At 43.2% G+C, this 20,928-nt stretch overlaps 3 protein-coding genes across 3 annotated transcripts; 1 reads left to right on the top strand and 2 right to left on the bottom strand.

Annotated features, from left to right (window-relative positions):
• The first annotated feature begins 8,022 nt into the window (after positions 1-8,022).
• LOC135655615 (GATA transcription factor 5-like) lies at positions 8,023-9,949 on the top strand. The gene is made up of 3 exons (XM_065175770.1): positions 8,023-8,313; positions 8,414-8,806; positions 8,919-9,949. Exons 1-3 carry the CDS (start codon positions 8,152-8,154, stop codon positions 9,681-9,683), a joined length of 1,320 nt encoding a protein of 439 aa, XP_065031842.1. The 5' UTR covers positions 8,023-8,151; the 3' UTR covers positions 9,684-9,949.
• A 4,987-nt stretch (positions 9,950-14,936) lies between these two features.
• Positions 14,937-18,241, bottom strand: LOC135655597 (trihelix transcription factor GTL1-like). Its single transcript, XM_065175747.1, has 2 exons — positions 17,301-18,241; positions 14,937-16,723 (listed from the first exon to the last, which is right to left on the bottom strand). Exons 1-2 carry the CDS (start codon positions 17,627-17,629, stop codon positions 15,022-15,024), a joined length of 2,031 nt encoding a protein of 676 aa, XP_065031819.1. The 5' UTR covers positions 17,630-18,241; the 3' UTR covers positions 14,937-15,021.
• Positions 18,242-18,512: 271 nt separating this feature from the next.
• LOC135655598 (probable metal-nicotianamine transporter YSL9) lies at positions 18,513-20,882 on the bottom strand. The gene is made up of 3 exons (XM_065175748.1): positions 20,699-20,882; positions 20,504-20,618; positions 18,513-20,419 (listed from the first exon to the last, which is right to left on the bottom strand). The coding sequence occupies exons 1-3, from the start codon at positions 20,846-20,848 to the stop codon at positions 19,491-19,493; spliced, it is 1,194 nt and encodes a 397-aa protein (XP_065031820.1). The 5' UTR covers positions 20,849-20,882; the 3' UTR covers positions 18,513-19,490.
• Positions 20,883-20,928: the final 46 nt, after the last annotated feature.

Genomic DNA, 20,928 nt, shown 5'->3' with positions numbered 1-20,928 from the left:
AGTCAGATTTTTCAGACTTATGTGTCTTCGGTGCATTTAGCCTTGTGCCTCCATCGTAGTAGTTTTCAAGTTCCTTCTCCATCATAGTGGATCTCGGGTCTTCCTATTGTAGTAGACTTCAAATCTTCTTTCAGTCATGATGGATTTTATGTCTCTTCCCCATCATAGTGGATCTTGGGTTTTCCTATTCTAGTGGGCTTCAAATTTTCTTTCTACCATTATAAATTTTATGTCCCTTCTCCACCATATCAGATCTCGAGTTTTCCCATTATGGTGGGCTTCAATCTTCTTTCCGCTAAGGTAGATTTTATATACCTTCACCATTATAGTATATTTATCTTGGTGCAAGTTGGGTTTTCCAGACTCACTTGTCTTAGGCGTATTTGACATTGTCTTTGTCATAGTATATTTATATTGGTGCAGGTCGAATTTTTTTGACTCATATGTCTTATGTGCATTTTGCCTTGTACCTCTATCGTAGTGGATTTATCTTGGTGCAGGTCGAGTTTTCCTAACTCATATGTTTTCGACGCATTTTGCCTTATACTTTCATCATAGTGGATTTATCTTACATGAGTCAAGTTTTCTTGACTCATATATCTTGGGTGTATTTAGCCTTGTGCCTTCATCATAGCGATTTATCTTAGCACGAGTTAATTTTTTCCGACTTATGTATCTTGGGTATATTTGGTTTTGTACCTCTATCATAACATATTTATCTTGACATAGGTCAGGTTTTCCCGACTCATGCATTTCTGACATATTTAGTTTTAAGCCTTCGTTATAACATATTTATCTTGGCGCAGGTTGGGTTTTCTTGACTCATGCGTCTCAAGCGTATTTTGCCATGTGCTTCCGTCATAACAAATTTATCTTGGTGTAAGTTGAGTTTTCTCGACTCATGCATCTCGAGCATATTTAAACTTATACCTCTGTCATAGTGGATTTATCTTAGCATTGAATGAGTTTTCACGACTCACGCATCTCAGGTGCATATGATTTTGCACCTCCGTCGTAATAGATTTATCTTAGTTGGAGTTAGAATTTCTCGACTTATATATCTCGGGTACATTTAGCCTTATGCCTCCGTCATAGTGAATTTATCTTAGCACGAGTCATATTTTCTCAACTTATGTATCTCGGACATATTTGGCTTTGCACCTCCACCGTAATAGATGTTTCTTGGCATAGTCGGGTTTTCCTAACTTATGTGTCTCAGGCATATTTGTCATTGCGCTTTCGTCATGGTGGATTTTAAGTTCCTTATCTACCATAGAAAATCTTGGGTCTTTCCATCAAAGCAGGCTTCAAATCTTCTTTTCACCGTGGCAGGCTTTAAATTTTCTTTCTGCTATGGCAAAGTTCATGTCCCTTCTCTATCGTAGCGGTTCTCGAGTCTACATATAATGACAAGTTTCAAATCTTCTTTCTACCATGGTGAATTTTATGTCCCTTCTTTATCGTAGTAGATCTCGGATCTTTCCATTGTGATGGGCTTCAAATCTTCTTTCTGCTATAGCAATTTTCATGTCCTTTCTCTATTGTAGTGGAACTCAAGTCTTCCGGCTATAACATGCTTCAAGTCTTCTTTCTATCATGGTGAATTTCATATCCATTCTCCGTCGTAGTGAATCTCAGGTCTTCCCACTATAACGCTTTAAATCTTCTTTTTGCAATGATAGATTTCATATCCCTTCTCTATCGTAGCAAATCAAAAGTCTTCTCGCCATAGTGAGTTTTAAATCTTCTTTCTGTCATAGTAAATTTCATGTCACTTCTTCATTGTAGCGGATCTCAGATCTTTGTACCATGGCATGCTTCAAATAATTTTTCTACTATGACAGATTTTAGGTCCTCCCTCCACCGTGGCGGATTTTGGGTCCTCTCATCAAGGTGGGCTTTAAGTCCTCCTCATAGTAGATTTCAGGTCCTCCCTCCATCGTGACAGATTTCTGATCATTCTACCATAACAGACTTTAATTTCTCCCCCCCTTGTGAAAGATTTCGGATCCTCTCACCATGGCGAGCTTCAAATCCTCCCTCTATCTTAGTGAATTTCTAGTCTTCCCTTTGACATGGTAGATTTCATATCCTCCCACCATGGTAGGCTTTAAGTCTTATTTTCATCGTGACAGATTTTAGGTCCTTCCTTTACCATGGTGGATTTTAGGTCCTCCCACCACGGCGAGCTTTAAGCCCTCCCTCTGCCATACCAGATTTTGAATCTTCCTACTATGGCGAGCTTTAATTTCTTCCTCTATCATGATGGATTTTAGGTCTTCTCTTCGACATGGTGAATTTTGGGTCCTCCCACCATGGCAAACTTTAAGTCTTTTTTCTATCATGATAGATTTTAGGTCCTCTCTTGTCATGGTGGATTTCGGGTCCTCTTGTCGTGATAGGCTTTAAATCCTTCATCCATCATAGCAGATTTTAGGTCCTCCCTTAATCGTGGTGGGCTTTAATTTTTCTCTTCGTTATGGTGGATTTAAGGTCCTCCCCTCTACCATAGCATATTTCTGATCCACTTGTCGTGGCAAGTTTCAAGTTCTCCCTATACTGCGGATGATGTTGATTCTGATCGATACACAACAACGCTCTCCATCGGAGACATTGCAATGGATCTCATCGCCTATGATGGTCTTGGTGGTGGACCAGAGGTCGAGCTAATTGATGAGTGCTTGTACCGACTCTTATTTGAGGCAAATAATGATTGCGATAATCGAAACTCCATAGGAAACATCAAGGTCTCTTCCATGATAAGCATGGGATATAGGAGGTTGTCTTCATGACATAAGTAGAGATCACCTTGTGGAGCTGCCCCTTGAGCTTATTGCTATTGAGAGTGATGAAACCTCGTAGGCTCTCCCACGTGATGCGGTTTGCAAGGGTATCCATCAGGGCAGACTTATCGAAGCCACTTGCCCCTAGCACGAGTCTCCCCTTCCCTTACCTCGCTAGAGATGTAATTCAATAGCATTTTGGTTCTAGAGATCGCCTACAGTGGCGGAGTCGATGGCGAAAATAAAAGGGATAGGGCAGGAGGCTAAGTGGTCACCAACACCACCTTCGAGGGTGATCAAGCTCGAGAGCATGGTGCTCTAGGAGTCATAGCCATTGCTCTCGGTGATGTCACCACTGTGTGCATCGATGACGCACTTGAAGAGCTAGCTGAGGGTGATAAACTTGTCACCACCATTGCCTCTAGAGTTGTCTTGGCATCAGCTCAGGGGCTGTGGGATGAAAAGCTAGCTGATAGTGATGGACTTGCTACCGTTGCCACCTCCAAAGTCTTAGTTGGTATTAGCTTGGGGGTTGTGATGGCAAAGCAAGTCATCATAATCGATGTCCTCAACCTCTATCATTATCCTATTTTATCTTGTTGGTGTCTTATGTTGGACGTTGGTGTTGGTGGGCACTAGTGGCACCGATGCCAATAGGCAGTTGAGATATTGACTATAGTTGAGATAGTGGCATTGTTACCTGTTGGGCTAGTTGGGGCAAGAGTGGAATAACGACCTATTGGGAAACTGCATAGAGTATCACATATGCAGCGAAAAATAAAAATAAAAAACTGATTTCCCAAATCAATATCATCGAATCATTATGCGAAAATCGAGAGTAAAAAGCTCGAAAGCGATAAAATCAAGTAACCGCATAAAGTAGCTAAGACGTTCTCACCTAGGGGAGATCGTATATCCCATAATCTATAAATCCAATCCATGAATAAAGGAGCTCTCACAAACTCCTCTCTAGTTGTGATCCACATAGTGGATACGATAATGACACACCTTCTCGCACAACATTTTTTTTTCTCGCATTCGCATATCACCACACTACAACAACCGAGGAGGGATCAATCCCTCTTGTTATCCTCTTATACTAGAGAGGGGGCAATCAATTGGAGGAAGAGACAAAGACGAAATAAAGGAGGTGGGGGTTAATAGAAGTTTAGCCTATGATCCTTTAAGCCATAATTCTTATATATAGAGAGCCCTCTTTACTTACTCTAATGGATCTTATCTTAACGGGTACTAGATCTTTATCTAATTATCCTAGCTTAATGAATATTGAATCCACATCCAATAACAACTCTAAACCCTATTGGGTCTCACCTAATAATCCATTAAAATATTGGCTTATCAGATATCTCATATCTAATCCTTATTCGTCGCATTGTCCACCATATATGTGTGACCCTCGAGACCTAATATCAATTTGACTATGAGTTGCATATGTCAAAACTCCTTCTGACTCAGTGAATTATTATTATCATAATAATTCATTCAACTCATCGACTATGGACATACCAAGTCACTACACCACAGTCCCCACTATACCATAGTCCCCAAATGATACAATGAGATCTAATTTATTAGACATGTTTGCCCTTAGTTATCATATATCTATGGTCTCTCACTCACCTAATATCTCAGAGATCGTATATTGGGTATGGTACTATCAGGCTCATACGAAATCTATCCGAGTCTTACTCTAATTGGATTCTCCCAGAGAACTTCTTTCCTCTTAATTTGAATCTTATGCTTTTCAAATTTATCACAATTCGATCAACCATGGTTAGGGATTTACTTGAGTGAGAGCATATGTGATATTCCTCTCATGATGCGGAGAATGAATAATCTTCTATTAGCACCTAATTACCTTCGTAAGGTTATCTATCATTCTCAATGACTGTTTGTGCTAGATTTAGAACTTCTAAACCTATAAGTCCAGTATCAAAGAATGAAGTAATAAAAAAAGACATCTTTAATGTCTTAAATCTAAGGATCGGATACATAATTGAGACTATAGAATCACTATCTAATGATGAGATATTATTAATCATCTAGCATTCCATAAATGGATCATTAAGTAAACTTATACTTCAATGAGCACATACACTATATCCATAGTGTCTCCACACAAACAACTATGAGACCAACTATTTCCATCATGTAGATGGGTAAAAAGTACACCAATTTATCTGGTTGTTTCAATGTCTCTATCGAGTAAATTATAACCGAAAATATTTATGGTCAATATTTAGAGATGAATTAGTCTCATTATCATGATCTCATTATGATCCAATTCTTATTACACAGATTAAATGATATCATAATATATACATCATGCAATATAAAGTGGAAAATATCATAATAATAATATATGTGATTGACTTATAGAGCACCTATAGTTAACACAGCCTACATCATGCCCATTAGAGTTTGCACCTGTTGAGTAAGGTTCAAGATTACCTTAATAAGGAGGAGTAGGTGGCTTAGGATCGTCCCCCCCCAGGGCGAGATGATTAGGTCATTGAACAAATACACATATCATATCGATGTTTGCACTAAGGTTTATATATATATATATATATATATATATATATATATATATATATATATATGCAAAAAGGGTAGTTATTAGACCCCCTAGCAAAAGTATTATGGGTTGGGGGTAGGGTCTCCTCACTTGAGCATTTATTAAGAGGATTGTCAACTGAACATTCTTGTAACATATGACCCTTATTCTAATGTTAAAATATTAAAAGAAAATATTATTGACATCTTCGTTAGCATAACGTGGTCCAGATCAATATGCATATGAATGTCTGAGATATCTTTGAGGTGGAAATAATGTGCTCTCAAGGTACTACCTACACAAAGATCGACATTGGGAAGGGGTTTCCTAATCTAATCCTTTTAATGCTTAATTTAGTAATATAATATTCCAAAATATGGGTTCCATGAATTATAAAGGAGTCCTTTATATTAGTTTTAAGATTTTTTTTATATCTAAGAGAATAAAAAGGGAGTTTGTACTTATCTTTCTCATCATAATGGATGAGAAGAAACTTATGATTATCTTCCTTGTCATAAAAGATGAGAAAAAAAATATTATTATTACATTTACCGTAGATACTAAGGAAGTTTATGATTGACTTTCTTGTCATAATAAATGAAGAGAAGACTTATGTCGTGATTTAATTTCATAATTTTTGTTGCATATGCCCGATGGATTAGGGTTTCAATTCGATTTAATTGAATTAAACTGGTTCATTTAAAAAATATATTTTTTAAATTATATAAAATTATAAATATGTTAATCGATTAACCAAATCAAATTAATTAATTTAAATTAATTCGATTAGATAGATCCAAATCGATTTTGATTTGGGATATCTTACTTTAACCGAGCTGAACTAAAACACGATTCAGTTCGATTCAATCCATAATAATTTGGTTCGAACCGATTTGAACATGGGATAGGAACTCTTCCTCCTTACACTCCGATTAGTTTATCTAAATATATATTAATTATTATCCATCGTATCTTGTTTACAAAAATAAAAAGCTTCCGAACACAATTAGTAACTCGTAAAGGATATTAGCCTTTCTTTACGATTGAGGATTTGTACAACTCGAATAGCATCGATTTCAATCCCCAAAAGCAAATGAAGAAACATTCAACAGCACTTGATGGGTGTACGATCGAAGTCATCGTTTGGTATGTAACTTTCCTCTATATCGTGTGATCAAGTCATTTGGCACATCAAATTAAGAGGCACACATTAAAATAAGATTCGAGTCCGACATAAACTTAGTTCTTATGAGATAACATGACATGACAACCTTGGCATACAAATTCAAATTCAAAGGAGTACATGAATTGGATCGGATCTTCCTAGCTATTGACATTGGACACTCACCATATATCATACAAATAAGAGATAAAACAAGCAATGGCGTGTGGGACATCGTCACCAAACCACAATATATTCTCTTTCTATCATCACTGGTATATTAAATCATATTTTTATTATGAATCAATTAATATCTTTTCTTTTACTTCGAGTTGATGTCGAGCTATTTTCGATAAATTTTCTTCGAATCTTATATAAGTAATATATTTAGAGGATTTGACTAGTCTTAGTAGATAAGAGTCTATATCGAAACTTAACATATTTATTATTTAATTACATAATTTTTTTATTATTTTAATATCTAATCAGATAGATATATTAATCAAATTAAACGTATATATATATATATATATATATATATATATATATTGGCTTAATGCGTAAAAGCTATAATTATGACAGACGGTTGACAGATCATAGAATTAGCTGTCGATACGATATGAATGCGTTGAGACCAATAGAACGTCGAAAAAAGGGGTCCCGTCCTGCCAGGTTTCGGATTCTAAACAAAAGCGCGCAATCCGATCCGACCCGATCCGATATATGATAAAGTTACCTTTATGACCTCGTCTGCTGTTTAAATTAACATTTATTGGGTAAAGCTGGATGATGAGGGAATTGGAAGCTGCAGTACCACGGACGGAGTCCATCGCTGTGGCAGACGACATGATAACACGTTGTCGTGACTGCCTCCGGCCAAAAAGCTGCCTCCCTCTCTCTCTCTCTTTCTCTCTCTCTCTTCCTCTCCCTCTCTCTCTCTCTCTCTCACTGTGCTCGACGCTTCTTTCCGGTCCTTTTCCACCCTTTACATCACACGCCGCGATGGCAGTCCCGTAATTCGTGGAATAAAACGAGGCCAGCTTCGGAAAAGTCACGCCGTCCCACCCCCGTATCACGGACGCCGAATTGGTGGCCGTTCCGTTTCGTTGGACTCCCGTGAGAGTCCAACCCACTAAGCGAACTCCGTTTCGCGGGGAATATTTACGTCCCCGTTCGTCCCCTACCCGTGGCTCCTCTCGAGGCCTCACACGTGGGTCCCACGTTGGCCCCGCTAGTAGATCCATTCGCAAGGCTTGTAGGTTTGCGAGTGAGTCGTTCTCTGGAGAACGGAAGTGTTGCTCTTCGAAACGTGTAACAAAGTCTTATCCCACCATTGGATTTGGTTGTGGAAATTAATAGAACTCATATTATATATATATATATATTTTTTAATTTTCATTTATTATTTGTACTCGTTTTGGTAACTCACTATATAATGTCTCAAATAAGATTTTGGACTGTGTGAAATAGGCGGAAGTAAGGAGAGAGGAGAAGGTAAAATGGGACAGAGGGGAGAGAGTAACAGTGACGAGAGGAGAGGCGATGTAGTGGTGAGTGGTATATGAAGGTGGTGGAGGAGGAGGGGCATTTCGATAGTTGTCGTGCCCACGGAATTCGACAGCCATTCAATGTTCCACCAAACCCTCATCCCCTCCTCTGTCTCTTCGTCGCCTTCCTCCACTCTGTCCTCTCTCTTCTTCAACCCTTCTTCTGCCTCTTTCCCTGTCCTTCTTGGCCCTCTTCAGCCGCCTTCTCTTGTTCCTCCTCTGGTCTACTCCAGCTGCACACAGGTGAGGTGAAATGGAAGGGGAACGCATGAGAAAGTTGTCATCTTTTATGTCGTCTTGTCAGCGGGTGGATTCAAGAGAGCTTTTTGCTGCGCTTTTACAGGTAGAAAACGAGGCGAGGATGGAGGAAGCGCTGAAGAGTAGCTTGAGGCCGGAGAGCGGTTTGTCCTCTGGTCAACAGCAACAACATCAGCATCAGCGGCAGCAGAACAAGGGGACGTTGAGCGAGGAGGGAGGCTGGTCTGCGGAAAGAGGAAACCTTTGTGGCGAGGGGTTCTCGGTGGACGACCTCCTCAACCTTGGTGACTACGCTGAGAACGACAAGGAAGCAGAGGTGACGGAGGTGAGGGAAGAAGTGGAAGCCAAAGCCGAAGTTGCTGATGCAGAGCACAGGGGAATAAGCGACTCCAACTCCTCTTCTCCTTGTTCCTCCACTTCGGCTCTTTCCTTTCAGCCACTGCCGCCTCCACCTCCGCTTTCTGATATCAGTCTTCCAGTAAGCCTCCGTTCTTCTAAGCGTCAGAACTGACGACTATGAGAAAAAAGGAAGAGGGGATTTTGACGGCTTTGCCTTCTTCTCTTTGGTGCTATGGCTTCGCTTTGTGCAGGCACACGATGTTGAAGAGCTGGAATGGGTATCTTACATCATAGACGACTCCCTTTCGGAGTTTCCGCATTGCCCCGCCGTCGGCGGCGACCACTTCCCTTCGCCGCCTCAGTCCCACAAGAAAACAGAGGAACCCCCAGCTGCAGCGCCACAAGTTGCCTCCTCTTTGGACTCTGCCGTATGTGGACTCTCCACAGAAGGCATGTCATCGGTGAAGGCCAAGCGCAGCAAGCGCCACCGCCCGCGCCCTGCCCACTCCCCCGCGCGGTACATGTCCGTTCCGGTCCTATTCGCCGACTCCCTGTCCTCACCCACCAACACCTCCAGCTCGGCGTCTTCCTCAAGCTCCACCTCATGCCTTATATATGACCACCACCCCGTTGCCGGCGACGACCAAAGCTTCCTGCTCCACGAGGTCCCGCCGCCGCCCCTGGCGTCCGCCACGAAGCCCGGTCCGAAGAAACGCGGCCGCAAGCCCAAACTGTCCCCCACCGCATCCGGCTCCGGCGATCGCCGCTGCAGCCACTGCGGGGCCCAGAAGACGCCGCAGTGGCGGGCCGGCCCGCTCGGCGCCAAGACGCTCTGCAACGCCTGCGGCGTCCGGTTCAAGTCCGGTCGCCTCCTCCCCGAGTACCGCCCCGCCTGCAGCCCCACCTTCGTCAGCCACATCCATTCCAACAGCCACCGCAAGGTCCTCGAGATGCGCCGCAAGAAGGAGGCGCAGCTCCCCCTCTCCCCCGCCTCGGCGCCGGTCGCCTCCTTCTAACCCGGCCGGTCCAAGCCCGGTCCGGGTGTACATTTTGGTCTCTGTCTCTCCCCGTTCATTTAGTATTTAGTCTCCCTCTCTGTACCGGCTTTTCTTGTTCCCCTCCTTAGCTTGCTTTCCCTTAGGCTATAGCGGTGTTGCAATCTTTCATATTATTTGTAGAGAGTGTAGGAAGAAGACGAAGATAAAGCTGTGGCATTGAGTGCCTTTGTTAGTCTAGAAATACATCAACACTCGGGCGGATGCTGGAAGTGGAATTGGGTTCAGCAGCGAGCGTGTTGCATATTCCCCTTGGTTTCTGCTCCGCTTCTTGCTGGTTTCGTCTTGTTTGGATGCAGTGGCAGTCTCTGCTACATTTGTTGTTTTCACTGTGTATCTTTGGCTGATACCTCCTCCTCATGAATGCACACAAGAAAATGCGACATGTGCGGTGCTCACTCTGTGGTCAGATAGAACTCATGTCTCGTTGTCTACTGTTATATCCCGTGGATGTCGTCGCTCGATGACACCGCGGTCCTTCCAACCCTCACCAACCCGGACCAAACGCCATGGCGAGGCGAGAAAAAGAGGGGGTCTCCTTCCACCTCCTTGTCTGCGCACTCCAACCCCCTCATGCCAACTCCATGACCTTCCCCTCCCAACGCCATCTTTTCTGTGTTGCTTGTTTGCAGAAATCCGTGGAGATGGAGTGCCAAGGAAATCTCCAACTCCTTGTACGTTACGGACTTGATTTGATCCAAAAGTTAGTATGGGCAAGTAAGATATGGATCTCGCCAATTACTATTGTCAAAAAGAATACTATAAAAATCATGGCAAGCAAAATCATATCTTGGATCGTAATCATGCGAACATCTTGAAAGAAAGAGATGACATGACCCTTTACCGATGACTCCGCACCCTCCATGGTAGTAATCGTCAGCCGAGAGAAGAGTGGAGTTGTAGGAAGGCATGCCTTCACCTTCACAAAGGGCAATGATTGAAGCTAAAGACTCGATGCTGGTGCCTACCATCTCACGCTCTTCTCCTGCCCTGTTGCTTCCTTCACCATCTCAGTGCTCCATTGACTCTGGTTTGTGTGTTTAGGTGTGCCGGGCATAGCTCGAATGATCTCGGTGGGCTGGGAATAGAGACACCCGTGATGGGGATTCTTCAGGTTGCGGCACACTACCACGAGCACCACAGCAACCTCGCTTTACACAGCGGGATGAATGGAAACGCACCCAACCCCACTCCTGAAATGTGACCACAGAATTTGGAAGAGAACAGAGCCATGGATAATGATGAAATCAATTGCCCATGAAAACGCTCGAAGGGAATCATCAATAACAATCGTTTCCATGACATCACATATCATGCTTCTTAATATAGAATTGTCATGAACTTATCATGCAAACTCTCACCGAGACAGCGGTGTATATATATGATTCGAAGAAGAAAGGACCTGTTCTACTCTGTTCAATCTAGTATTATCTTCACTGCAAGCTTCCAGGTGTGGAAGACTGGGCTTTTCCAACACTCATCTAATCGAACCAGATAAGGTTTTATGACTAGTCCCTGCTGCTCCCGAATGATCATAGACCAAAGGTGGCTCAGGTTGACCTTCATATTTATTTCTCTTATTCCTAAGAAGGTCATCAAATTTGATTCAGGCATTGTCAAAAACCATCTTTGAAATCCTTGTAAACAAGGTTAAGCTGATGCTAATTACATAAACAAGCTTAAGGATCGAAGACTGTGTTATTGCTTGGAAGATGGCCGTCCTTCTTCCACAGTTTTAAGAGGTACTTAAAGATCTGTTGTTTCTGCCATTGCTGGTACCTCTGATTCTTTCTTTCTCCCACCCACCTTGCTGAAGTTAGACCTACAAGGAATGAACAGCAACTGATCCAGTGGCTTGCTCAGGCTTTCTGTGCAACATGGAGGTGTGTTCTTGGGCATCTAAGATGGTGGATTCCTGGTTTTCCCTGTGAAGTGTGTGCATAAATGTTATAACATGCTAATGCATCATGGAAATTTGTCAGAAATATCCATGTACAGATGGATTAAAAGAATAGTTTCACATTACTCACGTATAATTCAGATCAAACTTTCCTACTAATACATGAATTTTGATATTGATATGAATGATATGATCACCTGCAAAATTTTTAATGTTGTACTCTCAAACTTGAACTAAAATTCATCAGAAAAAGTGGCTTTGTCACAGTCTTCCTGTTAATGGCATCACTAAGGTGCAGTCGAAAGTAGACCAGAATCAGCTGTTTCGGTTGCGGTTCGAATCGTCGATTTTTTATTTTTTAAACTAAAAATAAATTTAATATACAAAATTATATATCGTCGATTATGGTTCAAGAATTATCGGTTTCGATTATCGAAAACTAGAGATAGATTGTAACCGAACCACTTAGGTTTAAAATCAATGAATCGTCGGACCGCTTCAGTTTCGATTCGACTCATACTTGATTCTGACTCGAACCAAATAAGGTCAAAACTAGCTGAAAGCAAAGTCACTTTAGATTGGTACTCTTCGATCATAAATCTTTTTTATCGAATGCTTAGTTTCATCTCAGGCAAATTGAATGATCTGTCTGCCTAAATTTGGGAAAGAATGGCTGCAAGACTCCCCCCTGATGAAAGTAAGGATGGCCAGTGAGGCCATTATGCTTCTGTCACTTCAGTACCTGTATGTTAAGTCCGGCATGAAAGCTCGAAACGAACTTATGTGACACTTTCTCTTCTTCAAGTGTCCCTCTCACCTACAGAAAGAAAAGAAATTTGACACTATGAGCTCTCATCAGATGTGCATACTATGTCTGAGGTAAACCTTCTTTTGGGATAAGCATGTCTCTGTGGTCACAACTGTTGTGATAGGTAAAGGCAGCCCTCCTGGAGCTCCAGAGATGACATCTCCTCCACCTAAACAGCGATTGAAAAGCATCAGACAAACAGAAGAAACTCACAAGGCAAGCCAAGCCATGACCTTGTTAAGCTTTTTTGCCTTTTGCAAATACCGAAGGAGGGAAATGGACTGCAGTTCTGGATATGGAAGAGAATGGGAGTAAAGTATAAGCAGTAAAGATGAAGATAGGGTTGGGTTAGGAAGGGGCCAAGGTAGGTGATGGAGAGGAGAGATGGAAGCCATGTGCAAGGGGAGCAGGTGGGGAACATGAGGTAGTATCCTCTCCACCTTTAGCTAACTCTCCTCAACCTTTTAGACTCACCTTTGCTTTTACTAAAGGAGAAGATGGCTTTAAAGACAGTTGTGGGTTTCTTAGTTCCATGTTGCTGAGTGAGAAAGGTAGAGAGATTTATCTTATCCATTAGGGAATCACCAAGACTTGCATGGTGTCCAGTCCATTGTCTCTGACTTGGAAAGATATCTCACAAGGGTGTAAAGCTTAGTGCCATTAGCTAAATTGTCAGCTACTCACATGAGGAAGGTACTAAGATTTGGTGTTTGTGACAAAGTAGGAGTTGTTTTCTTCATGGGCATGTGTTGCTGATTAGTGTCCATATTGATCCATTGATTATAAGTTTGAATGTGAAGATAAATGTGTTAATTGGTGAAGATAAGTGGTTGCTTGGATCAATTTATTGAAATAGCAATCAAATCAGCAAAATAATATAATTAATATTTTATAGAAATATATTTGGATTGACTATTACTCCTCTATCTACCATAAACTTAAACGGATGCCCTTAATTAACTTAAATATATTTATAATTCATATATTTTTTATTCTTTCTATATATAATTAATAGTAATCATTTTATATCTTCTAACTACTATATTTGTAATCTCCTTCACACATATTTATATCATATTAAATATTTTTTTTTGACACATAATTGCACGTGAATAAAAAATATTTTCTCATCTTTTGTTGTATCTTTGCATGCTCATCTCATACTTCCACTTAGCTCAGAAAAAGTAAGCTTGAAAAATAAAAAAATTATAACCAAATAATATGAATGCCTACTCATAAAAAAAATATAAAATAGTTAATGATTAACGCGAGATTTGATCGAAAACTTGTTATTAATAATCAAAGTCTATATTATGTAAGTTTGATTTTTTTTTTCAAATAACTTAATCAATTACACTACGAGTAAACTATTTATTCTGATATATTTTAAAATTAAATATTAATTTGAATTCCTTAATTTGAGATAAATTAATTAGATACACCCTCAAGATTTTTGCACATAAACTACTACTATAAGGGATCCATTTTGACCCTTAAAAAGTAAATAACTTAGATTCTTATACTAAAGGAATTATAGCTAATATGGGCAATTCAGAAGAAAATTTTATTATGTGGAAAAAAAAATGTATGAGACACTCGAATCTGATATCAATCACTTATGAAATAATACACTGATCAATCTACAATGTCTCAATAAGGATGATATTTAATAGAATGAAATGAAAAAGGAGATTTTGGGGTGGCAACATCTGTATTTGTGGTGTAGATCTAGAGAGAGGAGATGAGAGAGATGCATCAGCTGGCTGTCCATCACACAGATACTGACCTGTTTCTAAATGTTTTGGTCAGGACAAGCTGGTGTCATTCCTTCGCTCCATCTTCCCCTCATGCATCTCCTCCTCATCCCCCTGAAGTAAAATCCTTAACATGACGAAGTACTTTTCGGCAACAGCAGAAATGACAGGGTGGAAATGGTGACAGAACCATCAGCACTGACAAATGATGACAAGAAGAATAGAGAACTTGCACTGTGACACTGGAAACCTTCACAATGTTTCATTGCAATTAAAGATAGGGAGAAAAGAAAACAAAAATGAAAAGAAAAAGAAAATTCCTGCACCATATGGCCTGTGATATGATCTTACAAATTTTCCTTTCTTTGTCTTCTTGTTTTAACTAAACTGTGTAATGATGACCAAAGAAAAAACATATTGAGATGTAGAGAATGTGAGCTTCTTTAGAGCTGTTGTCCACTTAATTTACCTTCTCCGATTGGTTGTAGAAAATTCTGCTCATTTCTATCTCTCTGTTGTCTCTTTTGGACTCGTTCCATTAGTGAATGCTGTGTTATAGTGCTGCTTATTAGCTTCTCTGGCCGTTGACGTGGGAGACGATTCTTATTCCACAAACAAATCAATAAAGAGCAAAGGGTGGATTGAAGCGATCACCACACTAAAGAAGTACCGATGATGCTTGGGATAATGTCGATCGATGGTGGGAATGCATGCATGAGGAGAAGAGGAAAGGGATGAAGGGAACACGAATGTGTGTGCTGCAGTGGTGTAATGTGTAATGGTAGCTACATATATGGGAAGGGAATTAAGTAGAGCTTTCGGGGATGTATACTGAATCTATCGGGCTATAGCCAAGAAGGAACTCGCGGTTGCTGAGGCCGCCGTCGATGGATTCCCTCCGCCGCCGGCGCTCATGCTCTGCCTCTGGAACTGTATCTTGTAGTGCAGTTTCCCTTCGTCGTCGTCGTTGTCTTGGTTCATGTTGTCGCTGTCAGTTTGGTCCAACTTGTCGTAGTCGTTGATCACAGTGCTTCCCTTTTCCAATCCTTGGTCAGAAAAGATCATATGAAGTGATCCATTGGTAGTTTGTGTTCGTGTAGCATTCTTGCTTTCGGGCTCTGCGGCAGGTTGAGGCGGCGGTGGCGGTGGTGGTGGTGCTTGCTGTTGCGACATGTTCCTTGGTGTGTCACTCTGCCGTTGATTGGAAGCGGGACTTCCCATGGTGTTGCAGGTGCCGAGGAGCTTGTTGCGGTAGAGGGCGTCCAATTGGTGGAAGTAAGAGCAGGTCTTGGAGTCCTCGGGCCGCTTCTTGTTGCTCTCCTTTACCTTCTTGAAGTACTTGTTAATGTTCTCCCACTTCTCCTTGCACCGCTTGGCGCTACGTTTGTAGCCAAGCCGCTGCATTCCGGCTGAAATCTCCTCCCACAGTGGCCCCTTCGGCCCGGTCTCCTGGTACTTCGACTCAAGCTCGCTGCGGAGCTTGATCAACGCATGCACCTCCGCCTTTGGCCATCGCGAGGATGACGACATGGGCTCCGAGCTGGGGACGAGCTCCATAGCCGACGACGGCTGATACCGTGCCATCTCGGTTCTATGGTGGTGATGCTGAACAACGTGCTGCTGCGAGGGTGATTGTACCAGCGAAGGTGGTCTTTGCTGCTGCTGTGGCAGCGGCAGCTGAGGAGCGGCTGGTTGTGGCGGCGGAGTATGCGACTGCTGCTGCGGGAATGGCGAGATGGAGAGAGGAATAGCAGACATTGTGGGCATGGGGATGGTCCGGCCGGTTAACTTCTGAAGATAGGAGATAATGGCGGTGTCTCTGGACGAGGCCATCGCCCACTCCTGCTCTAAGAGCTCCTGCTCACGGTTGAGCCGCGTCATCTCCTGCTGCCGCCAAGCCTCGTCCCGGATCATCCTGTCCTGCTCCCTCTTCTCCATGGCATCCAAGAACCTCTGCTGCATGGCCTCCTGCCGCTCCATCACCTGCTTCATCAGCCGATGGAAGAAAGGCATCATCTTCCTGCTAGGTCCCGAGCACCCGCCGTTGCTCTTCCGCTTCCTCCCTTCCTGGCTCTCGCCGTCAGTCTCTTCGTCATCGGACTCGAACCATTCAGAAGATGAAGAATTCGACGAGAAGCCGATGCCGGCGGCAGCGGCGGAGACGGCGACGGCAGCGGAACTGGAGATTCTCTGCGCGCCACCGGGATGGGTCAGCTCGGGAACGACGACCCTAGTTGGCATCGCAAGAGTCGGTGGGGCCAAGACGGAGAGAGGCTGGGCTCTGCTGGGCGGTGGGCCCACCAAGCTGGCGCTGAAGGCGGACGAGGTGGCGACGAGGGTGGAAGGGACAGGAGCGGCGGGTGTAACGGCGGCGCTGCTGCCACTACGGAGGGCTTCGAGCTGGCTGAAGAAGCGGTAGCCCTTGCCGTCCTGGCGGCCGGCGCGGCCTTCTTTGGTGCGCTTGTAGTACTTGTGCACGTTCTCGAACTTCTCCTTGCACTTCTTGGCGGTCCTCTTGTAACCGAGCTCTGCTAGCTTTCTGTCAGCAAGGGAGCAATAGCCCAGCAGACGAGCTCAAAACAATTAGGAGCCGAAGAGGAAACAATGAGCACAACAAAAACGCAGGTGAAGGCAAGGAAGATGAGATGGTCTATGATTCCATTACATCCCACGCAACACCCACCCACAGCATCTAATCTTCATTATACAGCAATTATCACCCCACTACATTAACCTAAACACCCACCCGTTTCATGCTTTTGCATTGGGTAGTCTTCAACCGCGACCTAAAGATATAATCTGATGAATACAAATTGATTGGGATTGATGCAACACTGACGCAGGGAATGAAGTGAGAGAGAGAGAGAGAGAGAGAGAGAGGAGAGGACTGGTTTCTTTCCCCAGAAAAGTAGCTCAGCTGCTGCAACCATTGCTGCAGCAAGGAGTCCGTGGTACGAACTTAACGCCAGATAGTTACTTGGCTGTCTCTCTCTCTCTCTTTATGATGCTGGTGGTGAGGTCAATACCCAAGGAAACCGTTAAAGAGAGATCAAAGGCTCCACATTTTGAGGTGTTGGCGAGCAGGAGAAGTGGGAATTGCGAAGGAGTCTATTTACCTGGAGACCTCCTCCCAAAGAGGAGCCTTGAGTGTGGCGTCCCGGAAGGCGGTGTCCATCTCGGACCGGATCTTCAACAGGGTGAGCGTCTCCTGCAGCGGCCACCGGTTCCCGGTGACGCCACCACTGCCCCTCTCGGCCTCCTCACCTGTGGCAAGAACCTCGTCGTCCGGAGAGTTGCCTGCTACGGCGGGACCGAGTTCGTCAAAATTCGCACGCCAGGCGCCCGCTGGCGGCCGGCCGCTAATTGGCGATGCTGCCTCCGCCTCGCGACCGGGAATTTCGGGCAGCTGCACCCCGTGCTGCGCCCCTCCTCGCTGCAGCTGCATGTCTTTCTTTGCCTTCTCCTCTCACCTCGTTGGGGAGAAAGAGAGCAAGGAGTGGCGATTGGCCGAGGACCGGAGAAGTATCAAATCAGCACATGGAAAGGGTGAAAATGATGGGAGCACCAACAAACCAGGAGAGAGAAAGACAAGAATTTTTCCCTGAGATATGAACCGCAACAGGACAGGGTGAAGGTGAGAGGGCTGAAGAAGATGGGGAGCCGCAGAGAAAGAGATGAACACGGTGAGTTCGAGGGGGGTGGAAGGAAGAGAGAGAAAGAATGATCAGTGATCATGCACCGTCGGATTGGAATATCCATCTCACAGTGCAGTACCGGAATCCTAATAAACAAAGAAGAAGCAATATGGTTGGTTGGCGGGCGGTGGTGGTCCAGCTTGGGAAGGGAAAAGAATTATCGAGAATATGCCCCCATGGAAGCCGAAGCAGAGAGAAGGGTGTAAAAGTGGGGAGGTGGAAAGGGGCAAACGAAAAGCGGAAGGGGAGACAAGAATACGTTGCAACAGCTGGTCACAACGTGCGTGGCGATTATTGCGGATCCCACACGGAAAAAAAGGCGAAACCCACCCTCCAAATATACCCACAGCATCCCATGTTTTAAGACCCCCAAACTCTTGTGTCGATTAAAAGGCATGATTGGATCTGAGAAAAGATTATTAAAGTGTTTTTCTTAAGTTGCTGAAACTGTGACGTGTTACGTTTGGGATGTTGGTCGGATGTGACCTGTTTGCTTGCTATAAATGGGAGGATGACTACTGAGTTATTAGGGTGGGACCCGAGGACCGGTCTAAGTAATAGTGGAGGCCCCCACTGTTGCAATCATAATTCACAGCCCGGCATGAGAGGCATAATAAGACTCATCCATTGTACTTGTGAGAGAGAGAGAGGGTGCCATATTATTTCGAGTCTCGACATTGAGATCATAATACATGCTGTATAATGAATGGGAAAGAAGGAACAGGAAAAGAGAAATCTTGCTTTGGGGCTCAATGCAATGGCACAGCCACCAGTGGGAGGAGATGGAACAAATGCGTCGGCCACATGATGGCTAGTTTATTAGGTTTGGCATCGAACTGTTCTTCTCCCTCGCTGTCCCCTCCTGAGTTGGCCTCACCATGTGAGAGAAGCTTACCAAATAATGGACACATAACAAAGCATCCCAAGATGGCATTACTTCGGGCTGTGTTCATTCCTTTCGGCGAAAGCATCCAAAACATGAAACCATCGTATGATCGATCATAACGCTCTCGGAGCCTCTCTGCCGTATCGATCGCTCTCTACAACCTCAAGCTCATGCTTTGGCGAAAGGGAAATGCACAGGCAGATAGTAACTCAAGATGTCTCCTGATTCAAATTAGTAGATCCACAGTGTAGCTGTACATGTTTAGTACTGCTGAGACTTGCCACATTATCTAGTCTGATCCAAGACACAAGTGAAACTTCCGATAAGAAGGTTGCGGAGCTGCCGGGCGCCAAGTATAAACAGCTTGCATCAGTATGACAATGTGAAGGAATGGAAAGATGTGTACTGTAAGCCTGTTTACTGTTTGAATAACTTGAGAATCGAAACTCTAATTTCAACATAGAAAGATCTTTACCAATGCATTCTTCTGTACCTTTGTCTGGGAGAAAGGGTAAAGAGCAATATCTCATCTATTACAAAGAGTGTTGCTGATTTCCACCCTCCAAAAACCAAATCAATGGAGTATCCTCAGACTCTCTGCAACTAAGCTGGTATTTGTTTCTCTTCCTGTATAATTTACTTGTTGAAGTTCGTGATACATCAAACTAAAAGATCCTCTCATGAAATATCTTTCAACTCCATCAGATGATCTTTCTTTTGCATATCTATTCTATGGCCACAAATTTCACGCAGATAGGAGGATCGACCTTAGCCAAGGCTAACAACGATGAAGGCAACATCCACAACCCGTCCCCACAGATAAAACCAGAGGCAACAGCAGGCACCATTAGAGCAGCTTTTTTTCTGTTTAACTTGTGCCAGGTAAACACTATCAAGCTCCCAACACACATGTCGATTGTGAAGCTAGCTCCAACTAGAAATGGCACTGCCATGGCCACTGGTAGGGGAACCCAACCACTGTACTTAGCTGGCAAAGTATCCCTCATCATGTTGGCGACCACTGCAAACCCAAAGAAACCATAACAAAGCTGCAAACAATGATGAGGGAGTGCTGAGAAGCCCTCAACACTGAGAATTGCCATGTTTCTATATATCAGAGCATATGGAGCCTTCCAATTTCCATTTGGATTCCCCACATCGAAGATATTGTAGAAGAGAAAGAAGGTTAAAGGGGCAATAATGCAGCCCATGGCAGTTCCAATGGCCTGACTAAGAAGCATCGATCTTGGGGATGTCACAGTGAGATGACCCGTCTTAAAGTCGTGCATCAGATCAGCAGAAATGGAAACGACGGACTTAATTAGGCCACAGCCCACAAGTCCAGCAACTACACCGGAGTCTTTCCCAGCCCAAGCTGCCAATATAAAGAGAGACACTTTTCCGTAGTTGTAAGCCATATTCATGTCTGTTAGGCCAGCACCATAAGCATTGCAGAAACCAAGAGCTGGAGCAAGCATGTAAGCTATGACCACATAGTACCACTTCACCTCAGGGAACATGAAAGGAATAACAACAATGGAAACCACAGTGAACAGTACATACCCAGAGTAGGCTAACCACACTGGTATGCTCTCTTCTATATATACCTCGTTACGTTGGAGATCATTAAGGATTGGATTATCCTGATCTGCCTCTGTACAAAATGCAAAATAATTGACATTGCAAGATAGGAGGTGGAAAAAGAAATCTTTGCTACAATAAATTTGATTAAATTTACCATTTTTTATCATTCTGCGTGTTGCTCTAGCATGCATGTTTCTGGCAGTAAAAGCTAAAATTTTTAGGAAATTGTAGAGTCCATCTCCAACAATTAGTGCAATTGAAAGGAAGACCTGTCATAAGAGCAGATATATGAGCAAATGATTTCTTCTATTTTTATTCACAATGATTAAAATTTTTTCTAGTGATGTACCTTGTAACCTTGCAAACCACTCATACTACTTTCGGGTAAGCTACTAGAGTACCACTCTCCTCTAAGTTCACTTATTAGTGGCCACATTATTCCCCATGAAACCACTGCTCCAAGAAGGAGAGAAAGATTCACAATATGGGAACAAATCATGCCAGCTCCAATATATGTCAGGCTAAAATCAAAGAAAAACCTGCAACACAAAATATTTTTACGTTGTTAAATAAATTGAT

This window comes from Musa acuminata, unplaced genomic scaffold (assembly GCF_036884655.1).
Source record: "Musa acuminata AAA Group cultivar baxijiao unplaced genomic scaffold, Cavendish_Baxijiao_AAA HiC_scaffold_117, whole genome shotgun sequence".
Lineage (NCBI taxonomy): Eukaryota > Viridiplantae > Streptophyta > Magnoliopsida > Zingiberales > Musaceae > Musa > Musa acuminata.
The sequence above is the reverse complement of the archived record's forward strand: the minus strand, read 5'-3'. Positions and strand labels throughout refer to the sequence as shown.

Bases quoted from the DNA above. Each gene is read 5' to 3' on its own strand.
- LOC135655598 (XM_065175748.1), bottom strand. From the start codon at position 20,848: ATGATTTGTTCCCATATTGTGAATCTTTCTCTCCTTCTTGGAGCAGTG. The intron at 20,619-20,698 runs GTACATCACTAG...CTCTTATGACAG, and splicing joins GTGGTTTGCAAGGTTACAAG to GTCTTCCTTTCAATTGCACT. The intron at 20,420-20,503 runs GTAAATTTAATC...CATTTTGTACAG, and splicing joins ACGCAGAATGATAAAAAATG to AGGCAGATCAGGATAATCCA.
- LOC135655597 (XM_065175747.1), bottom strand. From the start codon at position 17,629: ATGCAGCTGCAGCGAGGAGGGGCGCAGCACGGGGTGCAGCTGCCCGAA. The intron at 16,724-17,300 runs GTAAATAGACTC...CCTTGCTGACAG, and splicing joins CTTTGGGAGGAGGTCTCCAG to AAAGCTAGCAGAGCTCGGTT.
- LOC135655615 (XM_065175770.1), top strand. From the start codon at position 8,152: ATGTTCCACCAAACCCTCATCCCCTCCTCTGTCTCTTCGTCGCCTTCC. The intron at 8,314-8,413 runs GTGAGGTGAAAT...GCGCTTTTACAG, and splicing joins TCTACTCCAGCTGCACACAG to GTAGAAAACGAGGCGAGGAT. The intron at 8,807-8,918 runs GTAAGCCTCCGT...CGCTTTGTGCAG, and splicing joins TTTCTGATATCAGTCTTCCA to GCACACGATGTTGAAGAGCT.